The sequence below is a fragment of the Stylophora pistillata genome, chromosome 1 (genome assembly GCF_964205215.1).
Source record: "Stylophora pistillata chromosome 1, jaStyPist1.2, whole genome shotgun sequence".
Lineage (NCBI taxonomy): Eukaryota > Metazoa > Cnidaria > Anthozoa > Scleractinia > Pocilloporidae > Stylophora > Stylophora pistillata.
The window spans coordinates 27,447,300-27,460,639 of NC_142519.1; the positions used below are offsets into that span (position 1 = coordinate 27,447,300).

At 37.6% G+C, this 13,340-nt stretch overlaps 2 protein-coding genes and 1 long non-coding RNA gene across 4 annotated transcripts; 2 read left to right on the plus strand and 1 right to left on the minus strand.

Moving 5' to 3' along the window:
- Positions 1-2,279: 2,279 nt before the first annotated feature.
- Positions 2,280-4,977, minus strand: LOC111324843 (failed axon connections homolog). Its single transcript, XM_022928502.2, has 2 exons — positions 4,553-4,977; positions 2,280-4,019 (listed from the first exon to the last, which is right to left on the minus strand). Exons 1-2 carry the CDS (start codon positions 4,945-4,947, stop codon positions 3,584-3,586), a joined length of 831 nt encoding a protein of 276 aa, XP_022784237.2. The 5' UTR covers positions 4,948-4,977; the 3' UTR covers positions 2,280-3,583.
- Positions 4,978-5,226: 249 nt separating this feature from the next.
- Positions 5,227-7,744, plus strand: LOC148741932 (uncharacterized). Of its 2 annotated transcripts, none has more exons than XR_015996044.1 (3): positions 5,227-5,465; positions 6,212-6,479; positions 6,833-7,744. It is a non-coding gene; the product is annotated as an uncharacterized LOC148741932 (long non-coding RNA). The 2 variants fall into 2 exon arrangements; XR_015996043.1 differs by having other exon boundaries at positions 5,287-5,484; positions 6,104-6,479.
- Positions 7,745-11,237: 3,493 nt separating this feature from the next.
- LOC148741933 (adrenocorticotropic hormone receptor-like) lies at positions 11,238-13,227 on the plus strand. The gene has a single exon (XM_088732023.1). It carries the CDS (start codon positions 11,731-11,733, stop codon positions 12,802-12,804), a length of 1,074 nt encoding a protein of 357 aa, XP_088588149.1. The 5' UTR covers positions 11,238-11,730; the 3' UTR covers positions 12,805-13,227.
- The last annotated feature ends 113 nt before the right edge of the window (positions 13,228-13,340 follow it).

The following is a 13,340-nucleotide window of genomic DNA, read 5'->3' on the forward strand; positions in this document are numbered from 1 at the left end:
GAGTTTGTATTTGTTGACTTTAAACAAACTGCATACCACCCGAACACACTGAAAACCTTAGCAACATTGTTAATTTTAACAACGCGCCAAAAACCCGAACGTTTGTAAAAGGCGTGGAAACGTTTTTATTGTCTTTTTAATTTAATGTCAAACCGACTGACAACTGCTAATGAAGTGTTTGCTTTTCAAGCGTTAGATGAAAACTTAATCGTATTAATAAGAGGCTTAACTAATTCTACGATACAACTTAAAGAATATTAACCAGAAGCGTTAGTTGTCGCTAGACGACTTTTTGCTCTTGTAAAATATAAATCAATCTGTCTTCCTTACTTAGCATAACTGAGAAGTTTAAGTAAAACTCATTTAACCCTTTAACTACCAGAAGTGATTAACATACAAATTCTCCCAATAATATCCTACGTCATTCAGCAAACAGAACACTCAAACTTACCAGAAAGAAGTTTTTATGTTGATCTAAGGACAAATTCTGTCAACTAATTTACAAGGAAATGTATAGGAGGTAGAGGACAAAACACTTCAAAAAACATGTTTGTTTCTTAAAATAGGAAAAAGGATAAAATAATGTGAATAGCAACCATCAAAAACACCTGATCATTGTGAGCTAAAGGCGTTGGTCAATGGACTGAGCCTGTTTGCACACCTGCCTTATCACGTCGATCGAATAGTTTGCGTACGAGCTTAACTCAACGCAGTTGACACGATTTCAGCAAAAATGGTGCATATATGCTTGATTGGTAATGCGCTGAAGGGACTAAAAATCCCTCTTAGAGACTCCAACTTATTTTCCACCATCAAACACCGGCGTCTAATTTGCAACATCGATTCAACAAAAATTCGGAGGTATATTCGTTGGAAAGCACTTGTTTTGAAGTTTGTGGCAATTTCTGCCGACTAGCTCCCCGTCCATTTTGCAATAAAACGGATTGAGAAAATGCGATTTAATATCTTGGTATCTAGGGTCTATTTCAATTTCATTATCCTTTTTTTTTTCCATTGGCGAGTTGAAAAAGTCCCAACAGCTACCCAACGTTAAGACGAAATTTGCAGATATTTGACAAAAAAACTATTACAACATTGTTGGAAGAAAAGCTTGGACAATACATACTTCAACAAACATGTATTGGTCAAAACGTTTGACCAATACTCGTGCAAAGTGTCTGTCGAGGAATAATGAAACTCAAGTAGCTCAAGTCGCTGGTTATTTTAATAAAGTTTAGCCGTTGTTGATCAAACCACCTTCAAAGCTAACTTGAATTTGGCTGAATCTTTTACCTGTACGTTTAGTTTTGCGAACAGTGTCAAGGAGTCGAAAGTTAGCAGTGGAAGGACATTTATTAAATAAAAACAACCCTCTTAAAGGGAATACCTGGGGTCCACTGCTTGCGTAAAAGTGCATCGTTGGTTAGACATCGTGTAAATAACTGGCTCAAAGAGTTTTGTAAATGGGCATGTTTCAATATTGCTGACATTTAACTAACATCCGATTTTCTTTAGTTCAATATGAAGAAAGGAAATCTCGATCTCCACATAAAACATGGATGTATTCTGAACAAATGGGTTGTCCTATTGCATCATGAATTGTCTCTCTCAATCAGACATTTCATCTTTCTGTCGGTCCCTTCATCCCACCATTAGTCATTCTGTTATTCATTCGAACTGAAAGTCAGTCTGTGCCTGTCCTTTGGTCAGTCTGTGCCTGTCTTTTGGTCAGTCTGTGCCTGTCCTTTGGTCAGTCTGTGCATGTCCTTTCTTCTGTCTGTGCCTGTCCTTTGGTCAGTCTGTGACTGTCGTTTGGTCAGTCTGCAAACAGGCAGTTGGTTAGTCTACAGTTTCAAAGTCAGTCAGCTAATCAGATCAGTCAGCCAAGCAGCTGTTCCTCTGGAAACCTACCCTTACCGTTCAATTTTACATCTATCCGGCCAATATATTATTTCAGCAGTTTAGCAATCAGTCTCAGCCTGTTTAAGCTTTAGAGTTGCAGCACAAAAGTATTGATACTTAATGACCACTTAATACAGTTTCCACAGATTAGAGGTATAAAAATACCAGACACGACGCCACTTGATGTAATGAATCTTACTCAAACATACTACTTACTTTGATTTTGGGAGAGAAACATGGATAAAATATTACTTGAAAGATCATTCTTAATTTAATTTGAGTAGTTATGCTTTAATACAGTTGGATGACAGTACAAACAGGCCTTTGGGACTGCTTAATACAGGGTGACCACTAAATACAGTGCCACTCAACACAGATTTCAATCAATCAATCAATCAATACTTTATTTACCCACGTAGCGTCAAGGAGCTCATAGAGCTCGTTCAAAATACGTACGTGCCTCTAAGATTAAGAATCTAAAAAACCTAATACATACTGTCAAAACCTAATTGATTAAAAATTAAAATAACTAACAATTGATATTGAAATTTAAGTTTCTACAGTAAAATTCAAAGTCACTTAAATACAGGTATAAAATGGTGAAGCAATAGCTTAAATAATTTAAAATTAAAATTAAAAATTAAGTTTGTACAATGAAATTGAGAGTCACTTAAATACAAGTATAAAATTGAGAAGCAGCTAAAGTTTCAATGTTCTCAATGGCTTCTTAAATTTGACTGAAGTAGTTCAGGGTGCTTTAAATCTTAAAAATTGTAACTTGTTGGTATTGTATCTTTCTGAAGTGATCATGCATGAGTACAGTAATTATAAGCTTTAAGACATGAACAGCTCATAGGATATTAAAACCAAAAGGCAAATTTTACAAAAGAAGCTGCATGAGTACAGGTACTGAACATAAATTAGCACTTTGGATGTTGCATTCTTCTCTATTGCCAGTGGGAAACTGGTAAGAGTACTGTTGAAAAAGGAGAACTGAAAACATTAGTACAAGAAATCCAAAAACAATGTCTTATTTTTTTGGAGTGAAATTTCGCTTCAACCAATAAACATTGCTTGATTAAGTTCTTTTATATGTAGGCAATTTGAGAGGTTGAGAAAAGAAACTTCCCTTCTGGTTTTAATGTGACAAATGCTTGATTTAAACTATCTCCAATTCAACAAAAAAACTTCTCCTTCAACTAAGAGATAAGTTTTGAACCTTATTACTCCCAAGATCTGATAAAATAATATCAATTCTCCACGTTGCCTGTCACACATAATTTATTTCAACAAATTCAACTCTCGGAATTTGGTATTAAATCAAACAGTATCCCCTGGTTTACCTTTTTCTTATCATAAACTTTCTCCTGGACAACATATTGATATTGTGACAAGATGTCCTATTTTTTGGTCCTGCAGGTGAAAGGGTTAAATCTTTAAACCCAAGGAGTGTCCAGCATCAGATATCTCCTTACAGTGCTATTCTGCTGAATCATTCATTAGGATCAAGAGAATAAAAAAGAAATATGCACATAAAAGTATGGAGAATATTGATCCTGAATTTAGGGTATAAAAGGGTTGAAGAACTTAATTGTTCCATGTTCAGGGTCATCAGATGTGACAAGCACAGTGTACCTCAATGTGCATGCATAATAAGGAAAATATTCTTTGTCTATGGTACTCATGCTTCAGAATGAAATTTTTTTCTATGTGCAATTGTGTCATCCCAGTCTGGCCAATATTTCTCTTTCATTCTCTCACAATAACCTAACAGATTCTTAAAATCCTTGTGAATTGCTGCATTTTGTGGGGAGGCCTTGTCCTGCCAGACAAATTCTGCCAAAAGACCAAACACTGATGCATCCACAGTTGTAGGCTCCTGGCCCATGACAAATGGTTTGACATCCAGATAATCAGACAAGGTCTGCAAGTCCTTCTTTGCAATGGAATAAACTTCCTCTTTTTTATGACGGCCCATACCATGCCCATTTAGGTACTCTTTCATGGTGCGCTGGAACATTGAAAAGAAGAGGTCCTGTTTCCTTTGTGAGGCTTTTGGAAAGACAAGTTTTGACGTCAAATCTGTGGCATCAATCCAACGATAGTATACCATTGTCCTAACAGGAAGGATAGAACACACAGGTTTCATTTTAATTCATTTGGATTTATTTCAACTTAACAGCCACTCTTAAAAAGTTAATTTTTTTTTCCAACACTGAGCATCTGCAAACCAGTTAATCAATCCAATTATGTGATCACTCAGTAAAACAAATGAGGAACTTTGTCAACGTGCAGACATCAGTCATTACTGAAGAAAAAATAAAACTGTCAACTAATGACAGTGAATTTTGCAGCTAACTATTCCAAGGAACTTAGAGTTATGCTGAGACAGTATTACTCTCTGATTATTTAAATTCCCAGTACCTCTAAGCTTGAAGGTATATTTCAACATTTCAGTGGTAATTTGAATAGATTTTACATACTGATCATTCCAGTGAGTCAAAGGTTTAATGGAAGGTAGAATACTGACATTTTGTCTAACGTCAATTGAATTTAGATTAATTATCAAAGCAAGGGGACAAATTATTTAATAAGATGGTTTAAGCGTTAGGTACCCCCTTTAATTAGACATATAAACATACATAATTACCAATAAGTGTTCTCCTCCACCATACTTTTGAGAGCATGAGATACAGCCTTCTCTGATTTGCTGAGCTTGTTATCTAAAGTAACTTTGAATTCTTCATTCAGAAACGAAATGCAAAAGTTAGAATCGGCCATCTTCTTTCCATTGTATTCGATCCATGGTATTTTTCCTTTAGAAGAATTCTTGGGCACGAAAGAATTTTTGTAAGGGATGTCCGCCATTCGAAGGTAAGTTTCCAGTTTCAGAGCAAAGTTTGAAATCATGGGAACTCCATCTGAAATCGGAGGTTGATGCAGCAATACGATACCATTGGGAACAGTTATCTTCGGTGCATTAGCACCAGGAATAATGTCTTTCATGAAGACACGCACTAACATTGATCGCAATCGTGCCGCCATCTTGTTTCTCTGGTGACGATGCTGGGTAGTCATAATTGCGGGCTCAAGAAATAATAAAGTCTACCCCTTGACCACCCCCAACCGTGCCCAAATTTCCAATTTTATTATCTTACTTACATATTTATTGTTTATTAATTTGTCGATTCATTTAGGTGCGACTTCATTATGGTGGCCGAGGGCTGCCAAGGCAAAAAATTCATTACTTTATATTTTCCATTTCACTTTGTTTTTCATTTCAAATTTCAAATTTCAAATTTCAAATCGCTTTTAGGGCAGCGCTCGGCAGCCTACCGCTGCCGCGATCCTTTGCGCACCCTGGTTATCCCAGCATGCATTGCTGTTTACGGGCCTGTAAATTTTGTTTATTCGCATCGGCATTTCTTCGATGTTCTAAGTTTCTTTACACGGTTTTCGAATGGATGAAAGAGAGGCGCCGTGGAAAGACGACGAGAGACTGCATGAGTCTTTGGAGAATCACTTTCGACTGTTTGTTGAAGGGATTGAAAATTCTTGGGATTGTGAGTTGATGAATATTAAGTACGTATTTAATACCGCATACGTATTTAATACCGCAGTTCAAAATATATGAACTTCATATATTTATTCTATCTCATTTATCACTTTCACGGGTTTATTACGAACCAACTTAACGGCCTGCTCCCAGTTGGCTTCTTAGCTCAATTGGTAGAGCGCTGCACCAGTATCGCAGAGGTCAGTGGTTCGAGTCCCGTACAGGCCTGATTTTTTTTTAGGTCTGATTTTCGCTATTGCATAAATAGCGCTATCTACTGCGAGGATCGTGCATCATACGTATTTAATACCGCAGTTCAAAATATATGAACTTCATATATTTATTCTATCTCATTTATCACTTTCACGGGTTTATTACGAACCAACTTAACGGCTTGCTCCCAGTTGGCTTGTTAGCTCAATTGGTAGAGCGCTGCACTAGTATCGCAGAGGTCAGTGGTTCGAGTCCCGTACAGGCCTGATTTTTTTCAGGTCTGATTTTCGCTATTGCATAAATAGCGCTATCTACTGCGAGGATCGTGCATCATACGTATTAAGTACTCTCTTTACTCGGGAGAACCCAGCATTCTTTTATCAGACTGGGGATCAAGTTTTCATGTTCGCTCACACGAATATTTATCAATAGATGAAGAGACGTATAACCCGTTGGCCGATCGATTTGTTGTTAGTGCTATAAAGATAAACGACAAATCATATCTAGAAAGATCTCTGGACGGATCTTTCTTATTTCCAGCATCAGGAAATATATCCAGTGGTTAGGCTACAATTCTTCCTGGCCCCGATACCATCAATGGTCACGATGACAGATCGTTATTCTTGGGAGTCATAGCCAGCGTACACAACAAAATGGGATTGTCTTATGTTTGGTTTCAAAACGATCAAGCTGTTGACAATGGAGCAAACATTTGTGTCATAAAGGTCAAGGAACCTGAGACTTATTTTTGTAAAGTAATTTATGAAGGCTGTGAGGCAACATCTTCCGTTGTCAATGTAGTTAGAAGGTGAGTTTTAGTGCCGTGTTAACCGGAATCGTGTTTTAAGCTTGCGTTTAGTTATTATAAAGCTGAAGCGAGCTGACCAAAGTCGACATTTTCTACATTTTGGTTGAACTGGTCACTCACTAAAACTCCTGATTTATAATATTAAGATTAAAACAGATACTGGCACATTTCAATATAAAATTGTATAAAAATAACTTATTCAACATTTGGATCTAGCTATCCAACGTCAGTGTCAATGGTTATTCTGTTGGAGGCCGCGTAGGTTACAACATTTATTTTCGCAAGTTAGATCTCGACAGTGAGGCCTTGACCTTTGAAATTTCCTAATCGACATTGTCTGGCTTATTCTGTAGCAGATCGTCGACGTTCAGCTTAACTGGCACCTGATCTTCCCGCCCTGGATTAAAATGGCCGTACCCTGATGGATGCTGCATACGCCGATTCTACCCAATGGAACTTGAACTCACACATACAGAGTTTTATTATCCAACTACACTCCGTAGAGTACAAATAACGCCATGGACGAGTACAAATATCACGCGGTATTTGTACTCCAGAGAACCGGTTAGACAGGTTTTCTCGCATTGCGCAAGCGAAGAATTGGATTGAAGTTACGAAAAAAAAATTAGCGGACAATTTGAATCATATTTCCGACGACGAAGAGTCGGAATGGCTGGAAAATATAAATCCAAGTTTGTTAGATGAATCGAACGAGGAAAAACAATTAGACAATCAGGAAATTTCTTCATTTATTGAAGAAAATAGAAACAGCAACACGACAACGCGCCAATTCCGTTCCGCTTCGAATACTTCTGTCACGCACTCCCCGTAAGTAAATATCCGCGAAATTCGCCGGCACTGAAATAACAATTTGGCGTGTTGGATAATAAATAACTTATTAGACGTTTCGTTGTGTAGTATCGCTGAGTATTTTTACTCGTTATTTGTATTTTGACTCGCCCTACGGGCTCGTCAAAACACGGCACAACTTGTAAAAATACTCAGCGATGCTACACAACAAAACGTCTAATGAGATATATATATCGCGTTTTGTGACACGTTTTCATTTGTTCCTTTCCCAAACCAAAGACAAGAACTACAAAAAAAGGACCACCATACATTCATGCAGGTACCCGAGTGCTGCGAGCCAATTAAATTGTCTAATAAGTGTACTCTTAGCAGCCCATCAAGAACAGTCATGTTAACTGCGGGCTACAATGGACTTTGTAAATATCTTAATTGAAAAATGTTCACTATCTTGAAAAGGTGTTATTGTTGGTACATTGTCTTGGCTTTAGCCCTTACTACGCCCCGTGTATTTCAATTTCGGATATTGAAAACCCAGAAGCATATCTTACAGTTCTTGTACAGTGGCACTGTGATTGTGATGTGTTGTGGGATGAGAAGGAAGAGGAGATAAAAATACAATTTTCACGAACAGGGGTAATGTCCCCTAGAAGATATGTAAATTACGATTTCTTTTATTTTCACTCAAGAAAAGACGTGGCTTCCAGATTAAAAGATCTGTATTTTTGAACAACTCATTTTATGGTATGGAAACAACCTTCCAATGGGTTCAGCAGAAAGACCCTCAATACGAAGTGATAACGAAAATTAATTGCGGAACGGTTTTCAAATCGTAATTTCTCGCCCAAGAATTGACTTTCAACTATAACTGTTATTGAAAAGGCTTTATTAATCACTAAAAATTGATATTAGAATGAAATAACTGAATTTTTCGGGTTTTCAAATTATAAAGCGGTTTCATCAGAGTGCTCCTTTAATGCCTTATTGGTTATACAAAGGAACAACTTTTAAAACAGACACTGTAGCCGCTAGGACCTACACTTGCAAAGGTAAACAAAACTTATGAATAGCATCGCCACTGTAATGCCCTTTTCATAGTGCTACTGGTTGCATGATGAAATATATTGTCCTGTACCTCTAACGGTGGGATCTCGGGAGGCTTAGAAAATACTACCGGCCAGAGGTACAGCCTGCATATTTAGTCGACCTTTCTCAATTTTTTACTACGGTTTATTTCACATTTTACTTTTCTGCTCTACAAATTAGTCTTGTACGGAGCCCGCAAAGGCCATGACAAATAGCTGTTATTATAGTTCCGGAAGTCATTCTTATGGTACAGCGGTATCTGCGTGAAAATACACGCAAACGAGGCTATCGGGCGAGAGAACACAAACACTGCATAGGAAATGATGTTGTCATCTTAGCCTGATTGTATAAGATTTGCGTTAATAGTTGTGTGATTTTGTTGCACATAGCATTTGGTCTCACTTCGATTTTTGTGGTGTAGTGGGAATTGTTTTCTGACGTAGCTTTTTCACTTTTCAGAGTTGTAAGCTACTTGAAGAGTGGCTGGGAGAACGATTTTATCGACAAATATAAGCACCTTCGACCTGACATTTCAGATGCCTCTCATTCTGTTCCCGCCAATTCGGAAAAAAAACCGCCAGAATTTCCACAAGCAACAAACTAGCAGCCTTTCATACAAGTCCGAGAAAACTTTCCTTTGTTTACTATTGAAAAGATGTTGAATTATTTTATCGAACGAAAAGTATGCGACAATAAAGGAAACAAAGATTACAAGAAATTATAAATAGTGAGACATGCGGTCTTTTCAAACATGGACATGTTCAGGTAATTGAGGTTGCTTTGGATGAAGATGCAAACCTATTTCCTATAAAATGTGAATACTTACCTGAAATGAAGAAAAATCTCATTACAAAATTTGTCTTTCTGTGATTAATTTGAATGTATCAACAAAGTTGAAATGGTAAATTGGTCGCCGTTACGGTTATAAAAGCTGACGTTTCAAGCGTTAGCCCTTCGTCGGAGCGAATAAAGAATTGTGGGTTGTGTGTGCTTTTAAAGGAAGAAAATGGAGCTACGTGATTGGTGGGATCATAGCAACGAGAAAAACACGAATAGATAAGTGGAATGAAAAGCGTTCGTTGATACCTATGGGATTTAGACTGCTGGCTTGAAAGATGAGCTTTTGTTCAAGAGTTTTGCGGCTTTCCGTGCTACCTAAGTGTAAGGAAAGACCGCAGATTCCCATATGTTGTTTAGGATGATTGGGTAAATTAAAATGTCTAGCGACTGGTTTCGATGTGTCCTTGTCACTCCTCTCCACGTCGCGAAGGTGTTCTCGGAATCGTTCACCTAGTCTTCTGCCTGTTTCGCCAATGCAATAATTAAATCTGGTGGAGGTGCAGGAGAAGTTAATTTTGCTAGCTGCAATCCTTGTCCGGCAGGAAAAGCACCCTTTGCTTATTGTAAGCATATTGCAACACTATGTTATGCCCTCGAAGAATTTGTTAGAACTGGCAGCAGTAACACAGACTACCAAACATGTACTAGCAGACTGCAGACTTGGAACCAGCCAAGAAAAAGGAAATTGAAATCACATTCTGTGTATGAAAGAGACTGAAGTAAGAAGGTATATGGAAAAGATTAAAACAAAAAAAAAAAAAAAACAAAAAACGAGAACTTCATGATCCCAGATTGCCTGCAGTCAGAGAATCTAGTCCATCAGCAGCAAATCAAGTCCTCCTAGATGATATCAATAGCATTTCCTAGGATTGTGGATTTACAATTAGATAATGCCAAGGGATAAACCTAAGACTGTTGAACACATCATCTCCCCAGCAAAAGCTCTAAGGGTAAAATTTACCAAAGAGCAGCAAAAGTAAAAAAACATTTGTTTGTCAGTGACAATGAGAAGGAAATGATTAGCAACAAAACACAGCAGCAAAGTAAGACAAAGCATTGGCATGAGTACAGGAAATATCGCACAACAGCCTCCAAGTGTAAAAGGGCCCATTTCGAAAACCCACAACCAGCCCAACCAAAGTCATCAGTGAGACTACATTAGAACACAAATTTCCAGACTCTACAAAAGATACAGGGACTTCAGTAGTACGTTGGCCCAGAAGGGTCACACATGCAAATTAAAAATGTTGCCGCAAACTAAAAATATTACCTGCAAATTAAAAACAATGCTACAAATTAAAAATGGTACATGCAAATTAAAAATTTCACATGCAAACTAAATTTAAGTATAGTACATGCATATCTAAAATGGCCCAGAAGGATCACACGTGCAAATTAAAAATGTTGCTGCGGCAAATCAAAAATGAAAAGTCGTGCGCACGCATTATGAAGTATAACACCTGCTTCGAGCCGTACGACCTCGCCTTTCAGCCTTCATCTATGTTTGGCACGGGAAAGGAAGGCATTCTAGTTGAGCTCTTTTAATGATGTTCTGCTCATTTTGTGGCGAGAAATGTGTGACAGCTGCAATCTTTTTCCATAAATGTGGAAAAATGATAAGCTCAAGTATGGATAAGGAGAAGGGTTCTCCTAGTGGCGTCCTTTAAAATGCTTTGTTAAAAAAACATTGGCACAGATGACCAAAACTTTCATAAATATTTAAAAGAGTATGTCAGGTAAATTGGCCTTTTTGGTTCAGCTTGTAGAATGCACCAGCTAAGAAAGAAGCCTATTGTAGACGCTTATCCAAATATTTTTCAGATTTTGTTTGAGGAGAGCAGCTAAAAATACAACTATAGTGCACTCGTTTACGTGCGTTATGCGATCCTTTCAATCAAACATTATAATTAACATTATTGTTTTTACCTATGCCCAAGGATAAATGTTCTAGTGTTCATTTCCTTTTACCATCTCGGCTGTTTTATACTTTCTACTTGCGAATCATTCAGTATTTATCGACTTAGCTACTGAGAGACTACATAAGGGAAATAATCCAACTTTGAATGAGTTTTTTCCTGAGTAATTCACGAAAGTTTCTCAATGACTGTCTATGTCAGAATTTTGTCCAAATATTAATGCAAATGATGTTATATTCATCAAGAGAACGTCATGACCGACCATTGTTGTAATTGGACCTTCGTCCATTCGTATACAGGGATACTTATGAAGTAACTAATGTACATGGGTTACAATAAGGACAGTCAAGAAGGATTTATCCTGTTTCACTGGATGTAAGAGAGATTTCATCGGTAATGCTGTTTTTTAGTGTTGCATGATCAAATCAGATATTGAAGTTTATCTTTCAGGAAAGGTGTCGCAGGTTACAAAGTACTAGCGTAGCTTCAAAACGATTTGCCTTTCATGTGACCTCGCTGTTCTATAGTTAACCTCAGCCATATTCATCATGAACTCAAGAGTTTCTACATAAAAGCTTGAGCTGTCGCCATCGGCGTTAATAATGAACGAGACTGATGACGATGATGAAGGACATCTTTACGCAACAGCGCCAGTGGTGCTTTTGGCAGGATTATGTAGCGCATTGTTAGGGTTAATTTCATTCACAACAAACAGTGTTCTCCTTTTGACTCTTTTCAAAGATCCGTATAATTATTTCCGAGTGCGACCTACGACTTTTTTTGTTGCAAGCCTTTCGTTAAGTGATTTTCTTGGGGGAGCTTTCGTGCAACCTTTGTACGCAACGTACATGCTTTGCCTTCCACGTGGAGTTAACATATCGAGCCTATTCAAGATTTCTGCGATTTCTTCTCATATTAGCACGAAAATATCAATTTTTACGGTCGTGACGTTATCAGTGGATAGATTTCTGGCTGTTAAGCTTATTTGGAGGTATAGATCGCTTATAACTATCAGAAAAGTCGTTATATGTAACATTTTAATATGGCTTTTTTGCGGACTGTTTGAAGCATCGCACTCGACGAGTATATCAGAAGAAATACTCCACTTGATGGATCTTCATCTTCAAACTACAGCTCCACTGGCTATACTTTGCGTTGTCTACACAGCGACTTACATTGAATTTCGTCGATATTCAAGAAACGTTACGATCTTGCATCAGGACAGTGGTGGGAGAAGGCGCTTTTTTGTTCGGAACATCCAATTGGAGAAAAGGATTGTTCTGACAATTATGATCATCATAATCGTGCTCTTCATATCACTTATGCCTTACCTAATTGTTACTAACCTGGGAGAACAGTGTCCCCATGAAGAAAGCAATGTGTGTAGTGGATCAGCTTTCAAAGCAACAAGAGCTCTGTCCTTATCGATGTTGTGCGTCAGCTGTGCTGTTAATCCGTTTGTATACGCGTGGAGAATACCGCAGTATAGACAGGCGCTAAAAGCTGTTTGGCGTGCAACTTTCAGCCGATGTAGGCGACAGAACCGAACTGCCTGTAGAAGTGCTCTGGCGTCTGGAAGTGTAATTGAACAGAACACTCCCGTAGGGGATCAGATTCAACCAAAGAATGAGCGACTGAAATCGCCAAGACTTGGGCACGAGACTTTAATGCTATAATTCGTGTGCAAACAGGTCATTTTGCTGCTTATGGAGCATGTAAGACTGGACATCGAGACTCCATTGAATCTTCCACGATCTTTCTATTCAGGATTTTGTATTTGTTTTTTCGAAGGGTTATCATTATTAAAATTCTTAGGCTTGTTTCGAGAGCTGAAGACCTGGTTTTTAAAGCTGGAGTGTAAAATGTCTTAAATACGTATTTCAGAGCTTAACGATAAAAAGAAATAGACATTTCAATTATGCGCATATTTCATTACTTTTTAAAGATGAAGCTAAATAAAATTTAGGTAAATTTCAATGGGATTAAATGAAGACAGCGGAAATGAAGCTTTCCCTATCAGAATTTAAGAAAACTGTAAAATATGAATATTGATTCCTGGTAGTCTTCACTTTCGCAAGTTTGATAATTACACGATTTAAATATTAGAAATACAATCTAAATCTTAGAAATACTTAAAATCCTAAGGAGATTAAAAAAACTCTTCTAACTTTTCTTTCTTAGTGACGTTACCCAACATTGCATGGAGGAAAGT